We start from the raw sequence: 27,419 nt of genomic DNA on the forward strand, positions 1-27,419 counted from the left end.
ATGGTAGAATCAGCAATCCAGAAAACAGAGAACACTGAAGGCATTTGGGTTTGTTTTCTGCTGCATCACATCACAAATTTATTTAGGTCAAGTCAAAAATACATTTTTATAGATATTTTCTGTCGGTCTGCTACATGAAATAAACACAATCATCAGAATGAATTATTTACACGAATCACAAGGTCGTACACTGAGTAAGACAATAGAAGAACGCAAAGTTACTTTGTGTGCAGAAAGGGAGACGGCGAGAAGGTAGTTCATGGTCAAGTCGAGCATCCATTACGAAACGACCAGCGCTGAAAGCAAACGATCATGTTTTCAAGGCAAAAAAGACACGCCTCAGAAATAAAAACACACTTGACAAAAGAATACAGTATTCAAATGGACACGAATAACAACACATTCAGAGTTACATCGGAAAACAACCACACCATGTTTAACTGGGATGGCAGTCATAAATATTTGATACATTTTGACAGGGGGTTCGACAGTATTATAACTTTGGTCCAATTTATATGTTCACCAGAGCAGCCAATACAAACCCTGTGTTGGTCATAAATTCTTTTTATGTTGGCTGATCATTTGAGGTAATAATGTCCAGTAACAATTTAATCAGATGAGTGTAAGATAACTATTCTGTCTGACAGCATGACCACGCTTATCCCATATTCATCTGGATTCACACAGGCACCAAGGTTTTCTGTTAAATTCCCGACTGATAACCGCCTCCATGTGTAATTAGAAACTTAAGATACTAATAGAAAAATTGAATCTTGCTCTAATTGGAAAGAACTTTGATTCTTTTTCCTTTTGCTTCCTGGAAAAAAAATCCTCAAAATAAAATTTGATTCCAGAATGTTTTAAACACCCAGACAATGAGTCAGCAGGGGAAAAAAGCAAGAGCAATAATAGCTCCACTGTGGCCAAGCAGATTTTTATGTACAGTAATGATCATACATGACTGAATCATACAAGTGTGTCCACTGGAGCGTGTATTCTTTTGTGTCTGCATGTCATTGTATCCATCAGCAGCTGCATCTCACTGTGGCAGGGCTTTCAAGATGGCATTCACCTCCTCAGCTACTGCCGTCAGGGCAAACTCAAACTGGTCCTAATTAGGAAGAGCAGGGAAGTGAGGCATTTGGGTAATGATGCACAATCTGAAGACTAGAAAAAAATATACTTAAAACAATATGCACACAAACAACGGACGGTATGTACCTTGGTGCGGACTAGGCCAGGTCTCTGGTCTCTGATGTGCTCCAGTGTGGCTGCAATGTCGATCTCCTTCACTCCTAATGTCATCAAGAATAGTAGCAGCATCACTAATAGTTTTTTTCTGATCTCCATCAATCTAAATCTGCTATTTTCAGATGATATGGATGTAGAAAATTCACAGAATAGATCTGTTGAGGTTATTTGTGAAGAACTATTGTGATAGAACTGACAAGAGACAGTGAAAAGGTCAATGTCTCATTTGAGGTTGAAGTCTAAACAGACAGCAACCATGTCTGATAAACAAAAACAGATTCTGACAACTGCAAGAAAAAGACCAGAAAAAGATAATGCAATCCAGCTGAAATTAGTTTCAGTAAAATAAGACTTTGAATGGTATAGATGTAATTTGATTGCATTTCAAGTTTCCTGACTCTTTCTAAAAGATTCCAGTTACGATGCTAAACCACTCAGCTCAAGAAATACTGCAAAAGTATGCACATATGATTAAGTTTGTAATTATTAAAATGTAGTCTGAACTACTAGTACCTAATTTCTTTTAACAAGCAGCTTGTAACTATAGCACCCTCTGCTGTAGTTGATAGGAAATGCAACTGTAATATGACTCAGACCAATTAAAGATTTGACTTCTCAATATCTTTCACTGCATCATCTGTGGGCTGTAAGTCATAAAGATTAGGTATGGATGTAATGTATCTGGGTAATGTTTTTGTTTTAACCGACTCACCCTTGGCCATGCGGTTCAGCACCATGTCAATAAGGATATACGTGCCAGTCCTGCCAGTGCCATCACTGTGGGAGTGACAGAAACGCAAACATAATCTTACAAAGTATTTTTCTTTAAAATACCCTTTAAGCAGAAAATTCACATGTATATCTGCAATTTCTGTTGTTCCACAGAAATCTGTGATCCTACAAACCCCAGAGTATCTTCCTTTCAGTCTTACCCGCAGTGAACGATGATTGGACAGGAACGACCTCTGTAGCATTTATTCACCTTCCTGAAAAAGTAGAAACCAGGGAAAGAAAAGAAAGAAAAAGACAAATGACAGGAAAATGTGCTTGGTTATAAAATATTTATGGTAAAGGTTACAACTGACCTTTTCACAATAAAATCATAACATCTTATTATTAATACAGAAATGGCAAAGTCTGCTTTGAGTATTTGTGGAATACCACAGTGAAAACAAAGTAAGTGACCATGTTGGAAATACAAGGAATGGAATAACTGCATGTGACAGGTAAACAAAATGAGATCAGGAATAGCTGGAAATTTGACTGGACGGGAAAATTAGATACTGCATGAGGGTGTGGAGGACAGTGAGATGGTGAAAACAGGATAGAATAAGTGGAGAGGAAGCCACAGATTCACTGTCCCTCTTGCAGTAGCCAGTCACACCTGCCAATGCTCATTTTTATGACTATGCAACTGGAGCCAGAGTACTAGCTGCAAACCACAAAAATGACACTGGGAGATGTTAAAATACAAACCTGTCAACCTGCACACTGGGGTAGAGGGAGAGAGAGAGTGTCAACGATGATGGATTAAGCTTGAAATGAATTACACGGAAAGTGATCATATACACTTACAAATGGCAGGGAGGATGGAAAACACAGAAAAGAGATGGACATGAAGGCGATCAGCGGGATTCAAATCCACCAATGTGACTACTGGTATTTCGAATGTTTATACATATATTTATTTGTATGCTTTTGTATGAACAAGGACAGTCTGCGTGCATGTTTGTGGATAGTTTCTTACCTGCGGAAGTCAAGCAGTGGTCGTGTGGAGGTGGGGATGCCATCAGCTGGCCAGCTCAGCAGGTGAAACTGGGTCAAGGTACGTGTCTCCTGCGTCTGGACATTTTTCAGGTAGAAGCTACGCACCAGGAAGTCTTTGCACCAGATGTGTTCTGACACCAGGTTCACCTGACACACACAAAGACACAGTGGGGAGGAAAGAAGAGAGGGAGGGGTTGGATGCAGGGAAAAGGGGTAAAAAATATGAGTCATGAATCTTTTGAATTATTTAAAATTTAAATAGACAGAGATTCAGCTTGCAAGCGTTTAATCAGGTAAACTTCCAGGAGAAAAAAAGGTTATACATACTGTGTACTTACTTACTGTGAAAATAACTTTAGTATAAACAAGGCACAGTGAATCTAAGTCTAATCAGCTTTATTCACTGTATTCTCTATGACTCATCGTTTTTTGTCATATATTTTGAACAAAAACAGCAGGGCTAATCAAGGGTCTTTTCCATGAGTGTTGAAACAATCGTGCAAATATTGATACAGGAATCAAACTTTGCATGTTTATCTCTCTGGTATGGAGCCATTAATTTGAAAAATCTTATTTGCCACAACAGTTTTCAATTTTTTCCAGTTTGACCATCTCAGAAACAGCTGTTTTATTACATCATTTCAACCACTGCCTACTTTTCAAGTTTCACTTTGATTTATATGCTTTTCGCTATAGGTAGGTAATGTAATGTAAACCAGTTATTTTTCTAACATGCTAACAGACAGATAACGTTAGGTCACACCAACACCCACTTAAGTATCACCAGTTAACCCGACAAGCAGTTCTTTGGAGGAGTTCAAACCCAGAACCCTCTTGCTGTGAGGCTACCCAGATATTTGTTGTATTGGCTAAATAAAATGACTAATCCAAGTATGATATCAAGTATATAAAGTTATTGCTCTCTGAGTTCTGCCCTCTCCTTTACTCCATGGTGAATGATTTGTTTCTCCAGAAACACATTTTGTAACACTCATGCAAAGCTGGATGTAGGCACCGGGGGTATTTGGGGTTTAGTTTCATGTCTAAGCAGGGGCGGATCTAAAAGGGTGGCATGGGGTGGCAAGTGCCACCCTAGTTTTGCATATGACAGTGTTGTTTATTAAAATAAAATAGCTTATAGATTAACACTTAGATTAACACTTTGAGTGTAGTTACAGTTAACAGTGAATATAAATGCTAAAACTGAATATATTGCATAGTCTTACCCCCCTCCACCATTAACAAATGGTTCAGCCCATAGCGCAGATCGGCTTTTTTCTTGTTTTCAGTAGCAAGCGATGCTTACGATTGTGTCAGAGCACATTTTGAACAACACCATGGGAATTTCAGATTTCACAGATTTCAGGTGGTTGGTTGTTGCATTCTGGAAATGGAATGAAGGTGAGTGTTATTAACCCTCTGTGGTCCACAGACACGCTGCACCTCCAAATCACATGACTGATTTAAGCTGACACAGCAACAAGCTGCAGCCGTGCTGAGTTTTTGAGCCCGCATTGAATGTTCGGACTTCAAAGTTTTTAAATTTTAATTACAGGCCAGTAAGTCCAGAGTTATGATAAAAAATATTTGTATATATAAACCATGCTTTTTTCTAAATACTGTCGTTACGTTTTTTTTTTTTCTTTGACCAATTTAAAAAAAAAAGTCAACACGTGGGATTTGGTTGTTTAGGAAGAAGGGAAAGTTTTGGGAGTGACGGTAACGGCAATGAGACAGAGCGAGCGAGTGAGAGAGAGAGCGAGGTTTTAGAAGTGGGACATTTCTGACGTTTAGTGTGGAGTGTACAGTTAGTGTGTTGTGTTGTCTTGTGTAGTTAGTCTGTCGTGTAGTCATTGTTTTCTTTTGTGTGTTAGTGAGGGCACTAATGAATGTCACAAAGGCACATTTGCAATGTAAACACTGTCACTAAGTAGAAAACCAGCGGAGTGATACACCTCCTGTTGTCAGGCCTGCAGGTTTTTCCCTGTGGTGTTCTCCTGTCTTGTGGTGGACAAACATTTTTTTTTACTGGCACACATAATTTGTGGGGCATCTTACTGCAAGACCTGATTGTTCTCTCATTTTAGTTAGAGTAATATTTTTAAGTGGTTGTACAAAATAAAAAAACGGCATTTTTAGATAAATAGTTGTATATGTTTACAAAATGTGTGCATAATTTTTTGAAATGTACAATTTATATTTGCATTTTAAGTTATAAAAATAATTTACTCAACATGTCTGTGGTTTTTTTAAAGTAAAAAAATACTACTAGGATTTTAAGTTTGTGTGATTTCAGATCAGTAATATTAATACAGTATGTCAATGAAAAAACAACTAAATTCAGACACGTGAGGTTGAGCTGAAAATAAGTTTTCAGACTTCATTTTTGTGAAACTTGTCAAATTTGACACTATGATCATTCAGGAATGGCATGTCTAGTTTTCTTTATATAAAAATATACACATTTTCTTGCCTTTGTGGACAGCCATCTTGAAAACAGCCACCATCTTAAGACATCAATTAGCTAACAGGCTTTATAAAAAGAAAATGTAGTGACAGAAGCAGATATGTGCCAATTTTTGAACTTGTATACACTTGTGGATGTACACTTGTAATGTTATCTTCTGCACTACGCGAGAAAGCTCAAAGTTAAACAGGAAATTAACCTCATAGATGTGGTAGAGTGACGAGCCCTCGTCAGGCCAGTATCGTTCACACTGCTTCTCTCCGTCCTCCACCAAAGCTGTCATCATAACAATCACTGTGCAGCCGTTCTCCCACACCATCTGAAAGTTGAACAGAGCAAGCACACACACAAACACACATCTTAATGTCACTTTAAGAAGACTCAGTATATGGCTGTAAAATATGCACTGCTTTACTATTTCTTTTGCACTGAATATATTACAAATTCATAGAAATGGAAGGAAGACAGAGTGATGGGGAGAAGAAGCAGAGGGGAGACTGCACCAACCTGCCAGAAATCAGCAACAGTATGGGGAAGAGGTCCCTGTGTGGCAATGTAAGATGGTTGGCGAGGATCATGATCAAACTGATGATTGAAAAAGGAAAAAGAGTCTCTTAAAATCCATGCACAGAATATTAGAAAGTCCAGATGCAATTTACATTTTCATAAAATTATAATATTAAGATTTGGTTACAAATCTAAGTATCTCTTAATTTCTCTCGAATATCAAGAGAGAAAAATATGTCACGCTGTATCCTGATTGAGCTGCAGATGGATGTGTTGTATGAGAACATACAACACATCCAAATAATTATGCTTCAAAGTGTTTCCTTACATCCAAACAATGACTCCTTTCTTTATAAAGTCATCTATCCAGCAACAGAGTATTACACAAATTTATACCTAACTGAATAACTATGTCATATTTTATATATGTTTTATTTGACATAAGGGATTCTTACAATGATGCTGGCATTGATATAATCTTGTTTATTGGGGTTTACATCAGTCTTCAGTTTCACACGAGAGTGATCATCTGGAAGAAAAAAGAAGGTGTTTAGGCTTTAATTATGTTTAAGTTAAAGGTTGGTGAGACTTTCAATTAAATACTTTCCATGAAAAAGTACAAAATATAGAAATGATAAAAAGTGTTACATGTTAATGAACTAACAGGGGAGGGCTTCAGGATGTCTGTTTTTGTCCATGTTGTCTGCGGACTGAGCCACAGCTACTGAACTGGGTTCCGCCTGATAGGAACACAAAGCCTCCCACTCCTTCTGGAGACGGTCCTTATTACGCAGGTGATCCTCCATATACGCCTGAGGAAGAGACGGGACACCAGAAATAAATATTTCATAAACAAAGAGCAGAGAATACCTTTCACCAATATGTAGTACATTTACTCTCCACGCTGACTGTTTTCACTCACTAGTATCATGTGACCGGTGGAGATGTCCATGTTAGACTGGGCAGGCTCCTCACTCCAGGACGGGGTGGAGCTGTGGGTGGAGGATGGGCTGTGCTGGGGACCATCACTGAACTGGGAGGAAACGCTGCTGACACGGGATGTATCTGTACCCCTCCGTCCACCCGCACCCGTGCTTACAGCAGGTCCAGAGATGCTGCTGCTCACTCCTCCCACACAGTCCTGGCGGCACAGGGAGGATTTAGATGCCATGTGCTGCCGACATAGCTCCTGAACAGATGGAAAACTGCATTACTTTAGGCATTTAATGCATAAACTGCACGCAATTAACTGCCTGACTTAAGAGCTATTCTCGATGCTTTTAATTATCTGCCTTTTTCTGCTTTTCCGATCCATTATAACACCTCAATACTGGGAAAATATATAATGATCAAAATGCATCAAATAGCACTAAAAGGACATTTGTATGTAAGGGATTTTCACCAGATCCCTTATGTAGCCTTACCTGGTAGTCAAAGTGAGTTTCTGCACCTCCCTCTGGCCCCAGGCCAAGCTTGCCATTGTTCACTTGCTGAGCATAGTGCCTGAGACAAGCTACGGCCATGGCCAATACCAGCACACCTCCAACAACTGCCATGGAAACAAGGGTGATAACTGTCCCACTGGAGCCCTGGGAAACCCTGGTTACCTGAGGGAGACCCCGCGCATCTGTCCTCTAGAAAAAGGATGATCATAAAGAGCAGTGAGTAAGATATAGACAAGTGGGCAGGAACACAAAGAAAACAGGTTGTTATCTCCATTTTTTAACATGCGCATCAACAGTCAACCCAAACTAAGGCGCTCCAGCAAACCCACCCTCACTACTGCAATTCAAAGGCCACTCATTTCCTTTTACCAACAGAATTGCTTCTCTGTAACTGCACTTGACAGCAACGTGTGCCCAGTGAGCAGCTGAGCTAAGTTTAAAAGACAGAGGTCTGAAAGGTCAAGGTGTTGCGCCCCAGAAATCATTAAAAAGACAGCTGAGGCTCCAGGAGATCAGCCAACCATCTTATACAACATGCCATGTATCAGTGCTATGAGGTATAGTCTGCCCCCAAGTGTCATTCCACCTATTCTTCAATTTGATTTTTATTTACAAGCAATTTTCCTCATGCTACCCACATACAACAGAAGTCACCAGCTCTGCTTTGCCAGCTTAATGCTGTGGCTGTTTCACAGTGGTGTAATTGAAATGTCAGTCCAAGGAAAAACTAATAAAAATTAATAAATAAATCAACCAGCCTTGAAAGGACAAGATAAATTTGAAGGCCAAGCTAGAGAAGAAAATCAAAAGCCAGAAGGGAAGTGCACAGCGGTAACCAAAGAGACAGAGGTAGTACAGTGTCTTTACTTTGTCCTAACTTTACAGTATATCATTGTTTCTCTGACAAACACTACCAGCACTGAGATATTGTGTGATTAAAAATGCAAAGAAATTGTCCTTTGTCATAGTTTACAAAATTTAAATAAAACCACTAAAAACTACTTACGGTAATTTAGAAATGCAGTAATTTAGGGGGGGGAGACAACATTTTTTGAATACATTAATAACACACACACACACACACACACACACACACACACACACGTCTAGTGAAAAAAAACATCAGCTTGTGCCATTTGATCACATCAGTATCAGATACACAGATGCTGGTAGCACGACTGTGATATTATCACTGTAGCCCTGAAAGCAATCTGTGTGTGTGCGTGCCTGTGTGTGTGTGCGCGTCATCCTTATATTCAATCTACATGCGCATTTTGGAAATAATGATCGATTACACACAAAGACTGACACATGAGTGACAATTCAGAGGCTAGGAATCAAGCTGTTTATGTGAAACGGTGAATAATGAGGTTAATGACATTGGTGACTGTTGCCATAGCACCTGGGATCTGGAAGCCTCAGCAGGGGTGAGGTGGGGGTGAGATGGAACTCCATGGCAACAAGTGAAATGCTGGTTGTTAGGATGTGTTGCCTCACTTATTGGTTCTGGCAACCAAAATTTACACACACAAAAAAAGAGTTGTATACAGCACAAGTGTAGTGATGGTGTTAACAAAGGTTACTTAATCGCTGAAGGTAATAAAAGTGATCAAGTTATTCCCCCTGAGCAGCCTAACATAGCCCATCCTAAGCACTTTCTTAGCTATACATTTAATTCATGTCATAGTATCAGTACTAAACAAAGCCACAAAAGATAAGCGCAAATAAGGACACACAGTACACTGTGATTAAATTAGAGCAAAAATGTTAACAAAAAAGATGAAAAATGTCTGTGTGTAAAACAAATACCTCTCCCACACCAGTCTGCACAATCTTCAGACCTGTCTCAGACTCCAGGAAATTCTTTTCAGATACTGTTGGAGTAAAAAATAAAAAAACAACACAGGCCTTTTAATATCGGGTCTAACACTGTAAACCGACTCTTGCATACAACCTGACAAAAACACATTTATTTATAAAATTTCAGTTCTCCATGAGGCAAACGGTTCATGGAAAAGAAATGCCTATAGTATGTATAAGTCTACCAAACAAAAACATTCCTAATGTAATATAGAAAGGTAAACTCTTCACTTTTTTTCATTTCTAATGTTGTTTTGTCTTGTACTCTTCTTAGTGTTTTACTGGAGATGAATCCAAAGATTGGGAACGTATATTTTGAGCCTTATGATCTTTTTTAGCCTTATGGTGAAATTGTGTTTAACATATGTACAGTATGTGGATAAATGCAAATCTGTGTTTTTGAGCCTTACCGGCTTTAGCAGCTACCTCTGCCGCCGTCATGTTGTGCTCATTCTGTCGGATACGGAAAGTCAGTGCAGGACCGACGACGCTGGCAACACATAAACACAGGGACACACATGTTGGAAAACTGTAAAAATACAGGAATGAAGAGTACAACAAACTAACTGTCTCTAAAGCATCTAACATACAACTACAGTGCTACCTAATGTTGATGAAGCTGCTTGTTGTCAAGTGTATTTTATCAGCCAGCAGCTCCAACATCTTGACTCCATCGTACAGACTCAGGGGACTACGAATGAAACAAACATCATTAATTTTGCTGTGAACACAAATTTTTAATAAATGTCTTGTTTTCTGCTTTTTACTTTTAAATAAATGACTATTAACGTTACACAACAGGCTATAATTAGACAGCATTTATTAAAGCATCACTACACTAAACAAATCATTAGTAACTCAAACAAAGTTGTTTTTCATGTTTTAGATGAGTTTACTATGAACCGAAGAACTGAGTGTTAAAATAGATCAAGTGCTGACCTCTGATTGGTGACAATGTACCCATACTCCTCTTTGGCCCCTGTGCTCTCCACTATTGGCAACCCTTGTCCCTTAAAATCTAGTCCAGCTTCAGCGGGAGCAGCCTGCGGAGGCTGAGAGGCAGACGGGGGGAGGCTGGGACTCTTGGATGAAGGTGTAGCTTGAACTGAGGGAGTGGAGGGGACAGGGGCAACAGGAACAGGCTTCTCTGCCTTATTGGAAATGCTGTCTGTTTTTAACAGCTGCATATGAGGGGGAGAGGAGAAAACACGCCTATGTAAGAACCTATGATTACATTTTTTATGACTGCTATTAGTAGATGCTAACATACTTCCTTGAGGGTGTTGAGGTCTTTTTCGACTGGATCTATGAATACAGAAAAAATCTGTTTTATACAAATACTAAATTAAAAATGCTGAAAATTGTAGGGATTATGATATTTCTATATTTAAGAAATTTGTTGGTTTTTTGTTTTGGTTTATTACCAAGTTGGGGGTGTGTGCCAGTTTTGCCCTGATGCTGCAGCAGTGTGAGAGCTAGCTTGTAGAGCTGCTCCTGACTGAGGTCTCTTGGATCAACTCTGTACTTCTGCAAGACAGCCGACATCCTTTGGAGCAAGTCATCTAACACAGGATGGGATTACTGTTATTTTTGCACTAATCATTTTTCAAACAGATTATGTATGTGCATCCGTAGTTTAACTATGTGTGTCATTATGTTTATGCTGTATATATTTATGCTTGCGTTCCTTTTTCTCACCATTATTCCCAGACAGTGTGCTATAGTCCTGAAGAACTTTCTTATTCTGCAAGGGTTGCTGCCTGCCTGCAGAACCAAGCCTCTCCTGTAGGGTGTAGTCTTCCACATAGTCCACTGGTATATCCAGTTCCAAGTCCTCATAATAAGGCAGACCTGCTCATGAAAGCAGGTACAGCAGGAAACATCATTGTTTGTGATTGGCCCAAAAATGTGCCAGAGTTCTATCTTTTTTCATGTCTATGGATATTTTCTGCATAAGAAACTGAGACTGAATAGTTTGTTTTTATATATTTAAGTGTATGCAGTTAAATATTTTTTAAATATCTATTTATCTTTGTGTTGAATTAGTTAAAAAAAAATTATGAAAAAAAGTAATTATGTTTAAATTTTTTTTACCTGCAGGAACCATGGAAGGAGCCCCTCTGTGGCGGTAAGACGGCTGTGCAGACGCCAGGTAAAGAGACAGAGCTTCCAGCAGCAGCTGCCGGTCACGATCACGCTCTCTCTGGTTGGTCTGGGACCTCAAAGAAGGGCGGGCATAAGCACCTGCTGAACCCATGAGAGATCTCTCTACTTCGTCTTGGTACCTATGCTGTGTTAGCAGAGACAGTACATAATACCTGTTATACCAGATGTAAACTGTGGCACATTATTATGTGCGTTACACTTATATGCAAAATTTTGTATACACCTGTGCATGAAGTGTTATAAATGACATAGATCCAGCTGCTGCTAATCACAGTGTGTGTTTTCATACCTGGAGGTACGTGTATGGGTCCATAGATGCTGTTTGCATGCGCAGTGGGGACTGAGGCGGCTCAACAATCATGTAGTCCACATATTTGCCACTAGGAGAAGCAGACGCTGATTTTGAACTTTGGTGGTGGGAGGAGGGCTGTTTGGACCTGGCGACCAAGAAAGAATTGACTAAATCTGTTATATAAATATACAATTTCTTTCTCTGTCAATTTCAAAATAACTAAGGTGTACTTGCTGAGACAAGGATGAGGTGTTTGGCTTTGAGGGAAGTGTGGTATGAGGAACTCTTTTCAGCTCCTTTGACAAAATATATTGGGTGATGTCATCCTGCCATGACAGCCCTGCACACACAGATGGAAAATAAATTTTAAAAAATAGCTGTTAGTAAAAGTGCAAGACTAAGGTGTGTGTACAGGTTACAGAAATACAGACAGAAAAAGGGGCACTGATATCAATGCTCTTTGCTGACATTATGAATGAATAAAGCACTTTTTTGTTTTATCGCAGCCATTTAAATGCACGTGGGTATTCACTTTAACGCTTTTAGCTCTCTATTATATTCTGTCTCACCTTCTAGCATGAGCTGTTTTAGAACTTCTTGCATCCTCTTCAGAACAGGAACTGACACCTGGTACTGGACCTGGTCCTGCTTAGAGCTTCGACACTGACCAAACAACCCATCTGAAATACACACATGAATACGGATGTAAATATGTAACCCCAAATTTGCCAAGGGCAGCCTCTCGAGTCCTGGTCCAACTAAGCTGAGAGTGATCTCACAGTGCAGCAGGAAATCAACAGGTGTAAGCAACAAAATTTGGCTGACTTTTTATGTGACTATGTCAGCTGTGTCTCCGGACCCCCGTTGTACTACAGCATCACCGGCATACTGACATGTCTGCTTACAGTTATGACAAAAAAGGCTGAGTGCAACGCTTGAACAGAAGGGAGCAATCGTTAACTTTTTTCCTCATTCAAAATGTCTGCTGTGTTAAAAAAGGCCCTCAGGAGAAATTCCCCTCATAACAAAGACATTGCCATATTAGAGGAGCTATTATATTTTTTATATCTCAGTAAGCCTCTGAGAATGATCCTATTATTTCACAAGACATCAAGCGAAGTTCAGTTTTTTGTGCTTTTTGTGATTTAACCATATACATTTCAATCCAAATGGTTCCACTGACACTGCTTTGGAGGTTATTTAGTCATAGCTGTAATTCATATGGTGGCCCACACTATACTAGCCCACAGCTGTGAGTCATAGTTTTGAAGTTCAGCCCACACACTTGTCACAATCCTTTTGAAGAGCTCCTGTCGCCATCTGTGTGTGTAAGTGCTTTTGAAAAATTGAAGTCGCTAACTTGGAGGTACCTTCATGGCAACAGAAATATTAATAGCATATTCTCAGGATCACCTGTGGACAGTTTTCTCTCTTTGTTATCATAAACCGCATGCATCGTCATGGATCTGCTCTTCAGCAATAAATTACTGGGATCTTAACAAAGTTAGTATTTGCTGCACTTGCACTTAGGTAATCAGTGCAATGCAATAGAAATTACCCCTATAAATAATAAATAAACTGTTTGGGTTACATGGAAAGGGTCTGGAATCAGTGCTTAAAAAAGTGTATGCTCACTTTTGTAAGCATCTAACCCACTTGGGTGAGTTTATTGCAAATGAAACGCTGTGAAAAGTCTAAATCAGATATAGAAGGCTTGTGTTTCTAATCTGTATACTCAGTGAATTAGGACCTAGATTGCTGAAATGCTATGTGATAGGAATAAAGATAAAACCGAGCAGGCTATGCTTTAACTGGTGCACTGATGAGTCACCACAGCCAGTACACCAGCTAAATCTCACACAACCCACTTTGCAACACTGAGATAGTGAATTGTTTTAGTGAACAGATTAGAGAGGATTAAGGTGTTTTTATAGCCACACATTTTGTATGAAACAGCCCAGCTTTTATTTTTTCAATTGAAAACTCAGGAGCGGTGTAGAAAGTGTTACACATGCACTATGTCAGGTCAGGTATTGATTTAATAGATGGTTGTTTTGCCCAAAAAGAAAACATGAATTCAGTTCCAGCTTGTTATTGCTTTAAGAAACAGCCACTAAAGGTAAAGAAATGATACCTAAACAGTCATTATAATCTATGATTCAAGCCAAAACAACACTTTGAGTTAAGGTTGACATCAGAGCAGCTAAAAATGCTGTGAATTAGTGAAGTTGGATGGCAAAAACCAAGAGAATTGTAAGACTTTTACTACGAGACTTTTCACTCTATTTTAACATTAACTATGGTAAAAAAAATATTCTATTATGTTTATTTAGTTTATTTTTTGCACAAAATGTTTCATATGATAAGAATAGCCTAAGCCTTGTGCTGTGTCACAATTTTACCAAAGAAATTTACAATCTCATGAGAGATACAGAATTAAAAAATTCTTATAAAGAAATAAAGATACAAACTTGTATATGTTTCCCCACCAAGACCACTAAAGAAAAACAATCATATAAATACATATCTCATCCTAATGATCCTAATAAAACGCATCATCAAATTACAAATTTGTTAATGTTGATGAAGGGCCATCCTGGCAGTTTATTGTACTAGTAGAGTATAAAGCTGTTATTATTCCTTGTGAATGGACTGATGACAGAAAGAAGAAGGCAGAATTGAAGACAAATCAAGAGAAGCCATCAAACTGGATGGCTTGATTGGACTGGGACTATTCTGAGAGCTCGGGTTATTTCAGTAGATGTCATTTTTTTCTGCAGGGAACATGGGATATCGATTTCAGTGTTGTTATCCAAAAGAATCTGACAATATGAGAAATATAACATTCAAGATAAATGATCTCATTTAAAAACATACTCCCCCCAATATATCAACTGTGATTAAAACATGTATTAATCATTTATATCCTTGGAACAAAAGTATGCATAGTAACAATCAAGCTGTAAAACATTAATACATTTATCAGTCACGTTGGATTTATCACTACCTTAACAACAACACAGCAATATTAACACTCTGCACTCTGAGCGCTCAAATAGCATAGAAAAGAACCACGTAAGTACCAGTCCACTTGTTTGGAAACAGTCCCAGTATAATATATTTGGTAACCTACAACTTGTACTTGTCCAACTAACAGTAAACCCGCAACAGCAGTTTCGTCTCATGCAGTTTTCATCCCAGGTAAATAATGTAAAATAATGTACAATAAAACAGGAAAAAACAGCCAGATGAAGTAATGATTTAATAATTTGACCCTACCAATACATGTAAAAGCATAAGCTCAGCCCTATCATCTGGTCATTTATAGCACCATATATAATATAGGAAACCTCTAAACCGTCCTCAGTAGACTTGTGTTGTTACACATTAACCAGCAAAGATGCAAGGTCAGGTTACTATAACTATATAGAAGAGGGTTTAACATGCTTCCTACATTACACTGATAATGCTCCAACAGCATAAGCTACTAGAGTAACTGACCCTTCATAATATGATAAACAGACTAGCAACTGAGAGATTCTAGGAATCATAGGGATCATCAGTAAACCTACAAACACTTCTTTCTGGAAGAGACTGTCATGAGTAAAATCTCCAGGCCTCAGCATAAAAACTTGGATCGTGCAGAACAAAATGTGTCACTGCACACTCCACTACTTCTTGCAAATGCATGCAGGATAAAGCAGCTTTTTCATCCTGTCACAGACACAAACTCAAAGATCTGAAGGGAGGTGTGTATTTCATTAAACACACTAAAAAGAATGCAGTACAATACAATTATTGTTCCTTTTTACAGTAGGCACACAGCAGTTACTGCAACCATATAAAGGACTGTTTTACAATGAGCAGACATTATTAGAGTAATTACTGCTCAAGGGGTGAATGTGGATGCAATGAAGCCTTGGTGAAACCTCAGAGGACATCATAGATTAAGCCCATAAGTCTCTGATTACTGTTGGGTTGAAATAATAAACAACATTTTGCAGATCTTTAAATTATTTGTTCTGTTTAGTTTTTGAAAAGGCACATTAAAAAATCTTGCAGTTATTTATGTTAAGTTAGAGAATGCAGACCTTATATTTTGATTTATTTTTAGAGTCCGGTACCTTTGTAATCACAGAAATTATTGAAAACATTATTAGTGACTGAACCGAGTATAAAATATCAAAGCCTCAAAGATTAAAAAAAAAAGCTAGGCCTATATAACTACAACGAAGCCTGTGTGGACTGTACATTAGAAGGTCAAATAAATAAAAAAATAAATAGGGCATTACGGCTACTACAAGGTTAGCAGTTAACTAAATATTATCACCTTGCTGCCTACCAGCATATGAAAAATGTCATCCAAGTCCTTTATTCTAAACACAAACAGAGGAGATGTGTTGCTTCAGTTAATGAGGACACACCTTAATACAGCCTTAATGTTTTTTAATTATTTTATTATTTCTCCTTGTCTTCATCTAAACTCAACACAGTTGCTGTTATTCTTTATGTGTTAGTCATTTAGTTAAGTGTTACAGGAGCAGTGCTGACCAAAAATTAGGTCAATTAATCTTTGTTGGGGTCTGACAAACACAGACCGTTTACAGCTTATTTTGCTTAGTAGGTTCTTGACGTGGTACAGAGATCAACAGGAAAAAAGAAAAAGGGGCACATTTCATCCACTTGGATTGTTTTTCTCCCAGTGTTGTCAGACACGCTGATATCTGTCTCTGTGTCTGCTCCTGGGCAGCTCATCCATTTAGTATTCTGTCCAATGATTGTGCGTGTGCGTAAGTGAAGCTTCCATGGGGAAGGACGTAAGTGTGTGTGTCAGTGACTCATCACTGTATTAGCACAACAACTGTGGGGGTGTCGACCTCACTGTGATGTCAGTGTTGCTATGGAGACAGAGGGCAGGGGTGGGGCTTAAAATGAGGAAAAGCAGAGGGGCAGGTGACTGAGAATCTGTGGTAAATAAGGCAGAGAGAGCAAAAATCCTTGACTTGTGTTTGTATGAGTCTATGCGCAGCCTTTGTGTCAGGATCTGTGTGCGCCTAGCATCGAGGGCTAATAATTTAGTATGGTGCAGTGCTACAGAAGGATTAAGAAAGCGGTCTGTCTTAAAAGTTTAACAAGTTCAAGAACATTGTGTTTGATTGTGTGTGCACGTGTGTGTGGCATACTCACCATCTGAGCAGAAGTGATCCCTAGTGCACAGTTTTCGCTCAAACAGGCAACCTGAGACAGAAGCACAAAGAGAAGGCTAACAAGCACCCAGAGTAAAATCTTTTACAGTAATTTCCATGGAAACGACTGCCTTAAACGCACATTCAGAGGGCGGAAATGAGACAAAGTGAGCTTAACCTGGGCTTATTCATTTTAATGAGATACAAACGTACTGCTCAGTGGCAACCATAACACAAGCACCCACTATCGTCACCTTGCCTTTTATATACAAATGTTACGGATGTCAAAACAAGTAAATGCAAGTATTATTTCCATAAGAATAAGCCTCTTATATAATGGCATTTTAGTCACCCCGTTAACCCAGTTAACCCAAAAAATAAATGACTAAAACTTTATGACTGTACTGTGTTATTATTTGCATTTTGTGATGAAATGTCACAGTTGAAATGATATCTGTGTTTGAACAAATGCATTTGACAAGCATGGCTGAAGACAAAATGTTCGTGACCTTTACATTTTGTGGGTATAAAATGCATATTTGTTAACAGATGACACTGTGATTGAACATGGGTGCAAATAACAATGCTTTCATTATATGATTTGGGGTATTTTACTGTAATTCATTTGTAGTTGTTACACTATTTCTTTTTTTTAGGTCAGTGAGTAAGACCTTGGAGAGTACGGCAATGTGGGAAAGAGCAGGTGGCTGGCGATAGAGAGGACTATAACCCAGCAGAATATGCATGAGATAACTCGCCCCAGCTTTCTGTCTTTTTTCTTCTACGTCAATGCTTGGATCCCTGTACTGAACAATAATTCAAAATCAATAAAATAAAATAAAATGAAAATAATTCCAAGTACATGTGACATGTGTGAGACAGAGTGTGTACATGCAAAACTATATCTCAAATATGTCAGTAATCTAGCTGGCTGGTTAAACTCAAACTCGAGTAGAGAGCAACGAATGAGAACTATTTTCTCTACCTTTTATTGAAATGACGCAGTACCTAAAAATGACTCACCGCTTAGAAACAGACACACAGTGCATGGATTTTGTATTGCTGAGAAGCCCTGAAACTTTCTTTTCATGAGTGGCATTAGTGAAGCAAAATCTTACAACTGTGAATACAAACTGGATTTCTTTCACAAACAATAAGCCAAAGATGTGTTTGCGTTGCACTGACGTCAACATACCCACCGTAGGAGAGATGGTGGTTACTACCTGAAGTAAGCTTTGGCAAAAATAAAAATATACATGCGCAACACTCACTGAATAAAAAAGTATCTGTGTAATTGCAGGGGCTTGCAGAAGGACTGACATACACATCATCATAACTGAAAGTAAATACCCGAATAAAAAAAAAAAAATGTCTAAAGTTGATTTTAAATTATGGCTCTCATTTATTTAATTATTTTATTGTATGGTTCCTGTGCACTCTGGTTTATAAAACAGAGGAAGACCTTCAATATCTGAACAAGATATTGTTACATGTGATTGCTTGCTATATATTCAACTGTTATGATTTCACTGTAAAACTTTCTGCAGGCAGGTACAATAAGTCAGCTTCCTCACATCAATAGATTAGATGGAGTTAGTATTACAAAAATATCAGACATATACTTTTATAGTGATTATAATGTTCACTGTTGTATTTTATGTATATGTATATATCTATATATAGAGAGAGAGAGAGCAAGAGAGAGGGAACAGTAAAATGTATACCAGAGCAAGGTATCATAGTGTATCACAAATTGTATCACAAAGATCCCAGTAAATCCATTAGCTTTTCTGAGGAAACCTGACCTATCAAACAGTGTTTGTTTTGTCAGGCCATCAGAGAAATAACTGAGCGGAGCGACTCAGACACTGAGCATCATACGGTCTGCGAGAGGACGGACAGTCAAACATATGGATGGATTGTTCATCAAATGAACAGATGGAAGGAGGCATGTGTGAAAGAAGAGAGATGGGAGGAAAGAAGAGGTGCTAGCGGACGAATGGACAAAGGGAAGCAACAGTGGTTACTGGTTTCTCTCCATGGTGCTGAAATTTGAGATGCACGGCTTATCATTGTTGTTTCAGTTTATGCGCTTTCTTATTATTCTTTGGGTTTTACAATTCACATTATTCTTTTTAATGATATTTTCAAAAGCAAGAACTAACACACCAACATTTTTTGTTGATTTTTAAATTTTATTTTATAGAGTTTTTTTTAAGTAAGCAGCTCTGTCCTGCCATCATGTTTATCATTAAATTGTCACAAACTGTTTCTGGGTTGCTCTTGTGTTTGTTGCCAAAGAAGCCCACAACAGAAAGATGAAGAGAGAGAGAGAGAAAAAAAAGCAGTTGCTTTTTTCAGCTTAATTCTGAATTACTCCCTGAATTCACTGCCTGCATCACAAATCTCAACCTGCTCATGTTACACACACAATGCATCAATCTACTAAAAGAACTAAGCTCATAACCCAACCCAGCTGCCGTCAGTTTGAAATAATAAAGCTGAAACTGTATTCCTAGCATTGTTATAGAAATGACAGGGACTATTACTAATGTCACGATCATTTCTACTGAGTGGAAATGTTTAACTGGTTTCACATGTTTCAGCCCAGTAATCAAAATATTTATTGAACTTGAATTAGGTGGGGTTTTTTGGTCATATTATTAAGTACAGCTTTAGTTAGTTTAGTGATGTACATGTATATACCCCTGCTGTTTACTTTTCATCATGTTTTGTAGAGCCTACACACACTAGTGTGGGCGTTATTCATTAACAAGTGGATTTGGCGGCTCCCTACTCTCTTGTCTCTCTTGGAAGCGTGAAAATAAAAAAAACAACAAATAAAAACTGAGCCCAACAAGGAGCGTCAGAGTGGTATTGTATGTGTAATGGTACCCTAAAATGATCCCTTAATCCATCACAAGCCAAAAACAAAAAACAAAAACAAAAAACAAAAAACTACTCATTGCTAAGACTCGGTTTTGTTTTCCCTGTTACTCCCCACATCCTCCATCTCTCCTCTGCCCGTGTTTAATCTCATTAAACATCCTCTGTATTTGCACACAGTCCATCTCTCAGTCCGTTGTTGAACGATAAGAAGAGTATAATAAAAGAAAGGAACGCATTACAAAACCAAAAACAGAGGATAAAGTATCCTACGGTAAAGGTGACACCATGGTAAAGTCATCTGCTAACATCAAACTGCGACTATATCCCAGGAGTGTATTTCGTGATGATTACCGCTCCACTATCATTTCCATCATTTTCTTACCGTATTTATCACAGATCCCTGGTTGATACAGCACCGTCAAAAGGAGCAGAGTTCGCCATGGTTTAAGGTGTTGCATGATCTTGCGAAGCTTCACAGCAGAGGAGGATACGGAGAGAGAAAGATGCGGAGTCCCTCTGCGTTTCCCCTCTTTTAAACGTCCATATTGATAAAAAAAAAAACAGAAGAGCCCGTGTGGTCGTCAGCTCACATTGAACCCTAAAAGCCCATGTGACGGGAAAAATATAAAAAATAAATAGGAGAGAAAAGTAACTCTTCACAGTCACCGGGTGGGGCGTGGAGATCGAGAGAAGCGGGGACAGACTGTTAACATGCAACGTATATCGACTCAACGACGGCACAGTTGCGGAAATAACGTAGAATCTGTAGAAACGGGGAGCTCTCTTCCATACAGGAGCTCAACCTGCACCTACGTCATCACGGCTTTGAGAAAGGGGGGCTGGGGAGCGGTGGTGAACGAAAGCGTTAACTTTTATAGTCCGCCCGTTCCTGAACGTCATGCATTCGTTATCCATATTTGTTTTTCTTTTTTCTTTTCTTTCTTTTTTGTGCGTCCTCTCACGTAAAATGTGGGTATATTTCTCTTCCTTCAAACATGTGCACAGGTCAGTCGCAACTGGAGGCTATACAGTACAGCCTCATATTTTCTTGCCTCATTAAGGATTTGTGCCAGGTGTAACTTTCTTGTAGCTGAAAGTAAATATGAGTCTCGTTAGAATCTAGCAGTAAGGTTTTTGGTTTATTATTAAAATAGTTAAAAAATAATGTGCTCCACAGCCAAAGGTTTGGCGAGATTGTTAATTCTTCAGCGCTTCAATGAATTCAGGTAAGAGGACAGTGCACTAGGAGACCAGACCAAGGGAAAGGATTCCCACAGAATAAGGCTCTTTGAGCCCTACTCTCCCAAAAATAATGTTTATGTAGGCTACACATTTATTTTCTTCATTTTTATTATTACTGTGTGTGTGTGTGTGTGTGTGTGTGTGTGTGTGTGTGTGTGTGTTCTTTCATCTCAAGACAATTTTCTTTTGTCAACACTTGACGAGCTATAGCTAATAGAAACTCCACTAAATATGGCAGAACTCTCTTTTCCCCCAGAGTAGTGCCACAGCATTTTCTCTTTTCTGCTTGTCCTCTTGCTCCATCTTGTGTCTGTAAAAAAACATTTGGCACTTGTTAGATTGTGGCTGCTGCTGTTGCTGGAAGTACACCACTCTTAAAAAAAAAAAAAAGCAAAAACATTCAAGATGCTTTTTATTACATATAAAATATTTAAATCATGACACAGCTCAGGGATTAGAAAGGGCATGCATATCATTTCCCTTTACACATGTGGTGTTTGCTGAAAGCAGTCAAAGTAACATATAAAATTGATCCAATACAACAGCAGAAAAAGGTTAAAAAAAGAAGAAGAAGAATTAAATATATAATCATGCTGCTAGCTTACAATAGATGTTTATCTGACTCTATGCTTTATATAACCTTAAACTGCTGCACATTCAATTTATTTTTCTTGTTATTTTTAAGTCAGATGTCCAAATGACTTATTTGTGACAGCTGACTACCTATCCTCAGCCAACAGATTAAAACCTTTGACCTTCTTGCTGTGAGGCAACAGTGGTAATCGCTGTCCTACGAAGTAAACAGCAGTAATTGGAAAGCCACTCTTCTGAAACATACTAAAATTTCATTAAAAACACAGTGTTGTGTTTTTGCAACAGTTTGGTCGGTAACATATAATATGTGAAATTTGTGTCATGAAATTTGCATTACACTTATAAATGCATACCTGTTGTGAGCATCAAATTCTCTTCATTTTAGCAGCTGACTGTCTGCTGTACTGGGGTCTCATAAAATAGGAAGTAGCCTTTCTATCTAGCGTGACTCATGATTTGATGGTTTGACATGGTTTGATGCGGAGCCTGCTGCTCTCTATTTCAGGCACATTGTGCTTCTGCTGGCATTTGATATCATATCTCTCTCCTGTGATAGACCCAAAAAAAATCTGGAACAGGTTCTCTTGTAAAAGAGGTCTATAAAGATGTTACACACTTGTATGTAATCACTAATGTGTAAGCACACATACTGCACACACAGAAATACACATGAACGTCTCTTTCCTCCCCTCGCCTTTACTTGGATCCTTTAGTCCCAGAGTCACTTTTATGCTAGAGCTCAGCTCTTTGGCATGTGTGTATGCATGTTTGGGTGGTTGCAGGGCAACAAGCATTCTGCGTTCATGAATGATGAAACCACCTGACCCCTAATCACCTATAGATGCTACTTATATTATATTTCATTTCTAATTTTTGCTTTTTTCTTTCATTTTCCAAACTGTAAGTGTATTCACCGTCATGTACAATGTATCCATAAAACAGGGGCTATGTAACGATTCTCCAGGACTCCCACAAAAGCTTACAGATCGTCTATATGTTCTCTAGTTTCAGTCTTTAAAAAACAATCCCCAGACAGTATTCACATCATTCCATTTTCCCATCATGTCACCCACGTTGCATGGCTTTTGACTGCCCTAGCATTCCACAGGGTCTAAGAATTTGCCACAGTTCTGCCTTGGATATAGATTGTCACGGATCCTTCTGTTACTGAGGTTGAGATCAGTGCTGTCCTATAGGAGGAAGGTGACATATGGGAGATCATATGATCGTTTGAAGGACACTTTATCCTTCTTGTTGCTGAAGATAGGCTTGTTCTTTATTACTCTGGCTGTTTGGGGTCGTTGTCATGCAAACCAAGATAAATTTGGGGTCAGCCAGACCCTCCATGGGGGTGCTGTGTAAGGATTAGAATCCAAATATCTAAAGTGTCTGGGTATTTCCCAACTAAGAGTTGAACACAGGCATAAAGCTGTATTGTATGGGGTGTGTGTGGGGAAATTACTGCTGATATTTTTATACTGCAGTGTTGCATCCTATTTCCAAAATAGAATTGTGACATGCCCTGAGTAAAGGGTTTGGCTGCTATGCACTGTTGATATTCTGAGACTTGGTGCGTGCATGTGTCTGTATTATAATGCTTTTCCCAGCCGTTCTGGGATCTGGTTCTAATTTAAGGGTGTCTTTTCTAGGCTATGGGTCATGGTGTATTAGTTATGAATCTGGGGTTGTTAGGCAACTTGTAGGTAGCTCATTTTCTGTCCTGAGCTAATGATGTGTTCTTTAACGGGAAAACACCTGGATGACTGCTCCTGCCACGACAGCAGATGCCACAGTCAAGTCACATCGAGCACATATCAGATTTTTCCCATCATCTCTGCTGGTGTCCCCACATTATTTCTTGGGGTGAAAGGCTCCCTCGTCTGACAGATGTTTGCAACTGGATGGGAAATTGAATGACGTAGACCACAGGATTCATGTTCAGTAATGGTATCATTAGAATGTAATATGTTTTTTGGTCCAATTCTAGACAGGGATCTTACCCAGACTTGATGGGATTTTGGCGGTGGAACAATCAAATGGCCCTGGAAGGGAGCCTAGCATGTCCTTGAATCCCAGTGTTTGTGGACTGAGCTGCACTTTAGTTAAATACTCCCATGTAACATTGTGAGCATGCTAGCATCCTCACAATGAGAACATTGCCCACATGGTGATATTTAACAGGTAGCTCGTTGCTAATTTTGATCATGATCACGATTGCTTTCTTTGAATGTCAGCATGCTAAAATGTGCTAATCACCACTAAAGAAGCTGGCAGTGGAGGGTAAAGGAAATCGCATTTGTTTGACAAATAATAATTCGTAAGCCAAAGAATTAAACTAAATTAAGCACTTCATTCATATGATTCATATAGATTCATATAATATCAACCTCAGAAAAGTCAGATCACCTATTATGATTCATTACATATGAAGACTAAAAACTCAAAAATATGTTATTTTTGTAAATAATGATGATTGGATATTTTAGTGACTGACTTTAGACTGACAGACTGATACTAATACCAAATATGAATTTTAATAATTGTATTTCCCTATTTAGTTCCCCCAAGGCACTTTATATTGTAAGGTGAAGACCCTACAATAATATAAAGAAAACAGAGAAAACCCCAACAATCATATGACCCCCTTTCACCAAGCACTTTAGCCACAGTGGGAAGGAAAAACTCCCTCTTAACAGGAAGAAGCCTCCAACAGAACCAGGCTCAGAGAAGGACGGCCATCTGCTGTGACGGGTTCGAGTGAAGGGAAGAAGACAGGGCAAAGACACAATGTAGAAGAGAGCCAGAGATTAATAACAACTGATGATTAAATGCAGAGAGGTGAATAAACACACAGAGTGAAGAAAAGGTGAGCAAAGAAAAAAATCCTTAGTGCATCATGGGAATCATATGTACTAAGGATTTAGTACATATGTAGTTCGCATGTAGCGAACTACATGATAAAGCATGTAGTTCGCTACATGCTTTATCAAAATGGAAGGTTTTAAGCCTAATCTTAAAAGCAGGGAGGTTTCTGTATTCTGAATCCAAACTGGGAGCTGGCTCCACCAAGAGGGGCCTGAAAACTGAAGACTTTGTCTCCGTTCTACTTTTAAATACTCTAGGAACCACAAGTAAACCAGCAGTCTGAGAGCAAAGTGCTCTAATAATGTGATACAGTTCTTTAAGGTCATTAAGATAAGATGGGGCTTAATTATTCACCATCCTTGTATGTATGACAAGCTGTCTGACCTTTACTGAAGTAATAGTGACCCCCCTTATTACTATGTTATAGCTCATGAAATGTGACAGGAATATTTAAAGAATTTTAATTTGAAAAATTCTTGAGCTCCCACAGAGAAGTGCTTTTCATAAATTCTTCAGGTTTTTGATGTTTCTTGTTTACTTTAAAGGAATGCAAGAAGCCTTTAGAAATTCAAAGATAGTGAAAACTAAAAAGACAAATATAAAACTGTTGTTTTTTGTTGTTGATGTTGCAAGAGATCCATCTTGAATCACTCTTATCTGGTAATAATGACCTGGCACCAGTCAGTTTGTGTAGTGAGCCAATTTAGGTCAGGCCTATTTACATTTTCTATCTGACTTTGATTAGCAGCTACAATAATCTCACAGCATGGCAGTAAAAGTAGTCAAGCTCTATCTCCAGTCCAGTGGCCACACAACAGAGTTCAAACGAGAAATCTAAAAATAGAGTTGACACCATTTGCAGCTGACATGCAGACTGCTCTGTGAAACGCAAATATGTGCACGACCACACACAACTCCTCCAACAGCCACAACTCCCACGTACATTAGTGGCATGTTTCCTCTTTGATTCAGAACTGAAATGCTACAGACAGGTTTTTAAATTTTGCAAAACAGCTCAGATATTTGTACTTAATTCCTTTGTTCTGTTGTAAGCATTGCTTTTTTATCTGGTAGATTGCACTCAGAGGAATATTTAGCATCCTACAGAACGAGAGTTAGTCATCATCATCCTTTTTATCATCATTACACAGCTATGACACATGAGAGGGCAGAGATTCCTCAAGTGCTAGTATGCTTTCAGCTGTAGCCAGTGAGATCATTACATTAATTTCCTCATCCTATAGGCTCCAGCCTTCAACAATGCTGGATTAAATATGTATTTCAGAAAATGCTGGACTTTCCTTACCTTTCCTACTTGTGGCAAAATAATATTTAAATAATATTTACATTTTCATAATATTCAGAAACACAATCTACACTGAAATCTAACCAAGAATTTTCAATATGCTAGCAATGACAGCATTGTGATTGTGTATTATGTCAGAACTGTGTGGTAATGGATATAACTTTTGGGATGGATTTCTTTGCATTCTTTTTTTTTTCCTGAGCTGAGAGATTTGACACATTTAAAACACTCATATATGGAATTACACAAAGTTGCAACTTTGTATAATTCATTAACATTAATTATTTTAAATATTCAGGATGCATGTAACAAGATAGCGCTTGACTGATACGCACAGATTTATCCATCTACTCTCAGTGTGTGCGAGTCGGGTAGAGAGCTCTGATGACAAAGCTGAGCGTGTGACCTTCCTGGCAGTAGTCAGTCATACTTCTTATATAACCAAGGCTACATAACTCTATTGTAACTCTATAGCTTTATACTAATTTAAACAATGCATATAATAAATTCTGATGTGCTACATTAGGACAGAGCAGAACACATTCTTTCCACGTACTTATAACATAAAATGGTAATAATTTTTAACATGATGTTGGCCATATTTTAGAACAATCATTCATGTTAATTTTGGTTATGTGCTTTTCCGAGTCAGTTTCTTTAGCCTAAACTGAATTAAGTTTGACAATTTCCACTAAGTGAAGCTTCATACAAAATATAACCATGATGTGATGCAGTGTTTCTAACAGCTCCTGATCAAAACTTCCTATATTAGACTTTCTGCACAAAAGTGAAGGGACTGTCTGACTGATTTTTACACCCATTCATTTGATCATCCATCGTCAAACAGACATACATGCAGAAGGCCATCGTGAAACCAGATCCCTTCAACAGCTGAATCAAGGGCTGGCAACCGGTGCAACAAGGGGGGTAGGGAGAGGCTGAAAGACAAGAAAAAGAAGGCTGGACAAAAATGCATTGCTGAAGAGCATAAAGAAATATGAAAGAAAGGCTTTTAGTCCAACAGATAACATCTCAAGAGATGACAATAAACCGAACAAAAATGTCCTCTGAGCAATTTCCTAAAAACCTGAAAAAGTCATTCTTAGTGAACTTCTTCTACAATGAACTACAGAGAGAAAAATAAAGCTAGAACAGCCAAAATAAAAAACTCAAATCATAATTACAATTATGATACATTTTCACATTGATTAACACTGGTTACCAGAGCTATTTAATTTTCACCTCATGCCCTTAAATCTGGGGTTTAAAAAGCCACTGCTAATGAGGCAGTTATGAAAAATATTAAAAAAAAAGAGACTTGTTGGGTAAAATTTGAAGAACTGTTAATGCATCTTAACCAATGAAGGAGTCTTCCTGACTGATTTAAAATGCCAAAAGTAATAAATGAAAAAAGGGGTTGTGATACAGTGGAGGGGTGGAGTAGTGAGAGTGCAGACGGGGTGAACAGAGACATCAAGAGGAGGGGTTGGGTTTATGAGTGGGTGTGGGGGTGGTAGAGCTACAAATAGTTGCACTCAGTGGCTGGCATTTCTTCACTTAGTTTTCTTCCCAGTTGCCCAGT

At 38.5% G+C, this 27,419-nt stretch overlaps 1 protein-coding gene across 2 annotated transcripts; it reads right to left on the bottom strand.

Moving 5' to 3' along the window:
• Positions 1–49: 49 nt before the first annotated feature.
• On the bottom strand, positions 50–20,637 carry ptprna (protein tyrosine phosphatase receptor type Na). 2 transcript variants are annotated; one of them, XM_063496637.1, is made up of 24 exons: positions 20,213–20,637; positions 16,943–16,993; positions 12,325–12,435; positions 11,990–12,095; positions 11,753–11,900; positions 11,392–11,587; positions 10,996–11,148; positions 10,722–10,859; positions 10,568–10,602; positions 10,237–10,478; positions 9,902–9,988; positions 9,708–9,787; positions 9,247–9,311; positions 7,417–7,626; positions 6,915–7,133; positions 6,657–6,804; positions 6,448–6,521; positions 5,993–6,070; positions 5,685–5,804; positions 2,999–3,165; positions 2,184–2,237; positions 1,964–2,028; positions 1,222–1,295; positions 50–1,111 (listed from the first exon to the last, which is right to left on the bottom strand). In XM_063496637.1, the coding sequence occupies exons 1-24, from the start codon at positions 20,286–20,288 to the stop codon at positions 1,040–1,042; spliced, it is 2,769 nt and encodes a 922-aa protein (XP_063352707.1). In that variant the 5' UTR covers positions 20,289–20,637; the 3' UTR covers positions 50–1,039. The 2 variants fall into 2 exon arrangements, with proteins under 2 accessions (XP_063352707.1, XP_063352706.1); XM_063496636.1 differs by having other exon boundaries at positions 6,915–7,181.
• Between the last annotated feature and the right edge of the window lie 6,782 nt (positions 20,638–27,419).

Source organism: Pelmatolapia mariae, linkage group LG16_19, assembly GCF_036321145.2.
Source record: "Pelmatolapia mariae isolate MD_Pm_ZW linkage group LG16_19, Pm_UMD_F_2, whole genome shotgun sequence".
Lineage (NCBI taxonomy): Eukaryota > Metazoa > Chordata > Actinopteri > Cichliformes > Cichlidae > Pelmatolapia > Pelmatolapia mariae.

What these genes read in the sequence shown, in the direction of transcription:
- ptprna (XM_063496636.1), bottom strand. Translation starts at nt 20,288, where the DNA reads ATGCAACACCTTAAACCATGGCGAACTCTGCTCCTTTTGACGGTGCTG. An exon ending in CCACTGCTTGACTTCCGCAG is followed by an intron (nt 2,238 to 2,998) that starts GTAAGAAACTAT and finishes CTACTTTTTCAG; the next exon opens with GAAGGTGAATAAATGCTACA. An exon ending in GCTGAACCGCATGGCCAAGG is followed by an intron (nt 1,296 to 1,963) that starts GTGAGTCGGTTA and finishes TGATGACATTAG; the next exon opens with GAGTGAAGGAGATCGACATT.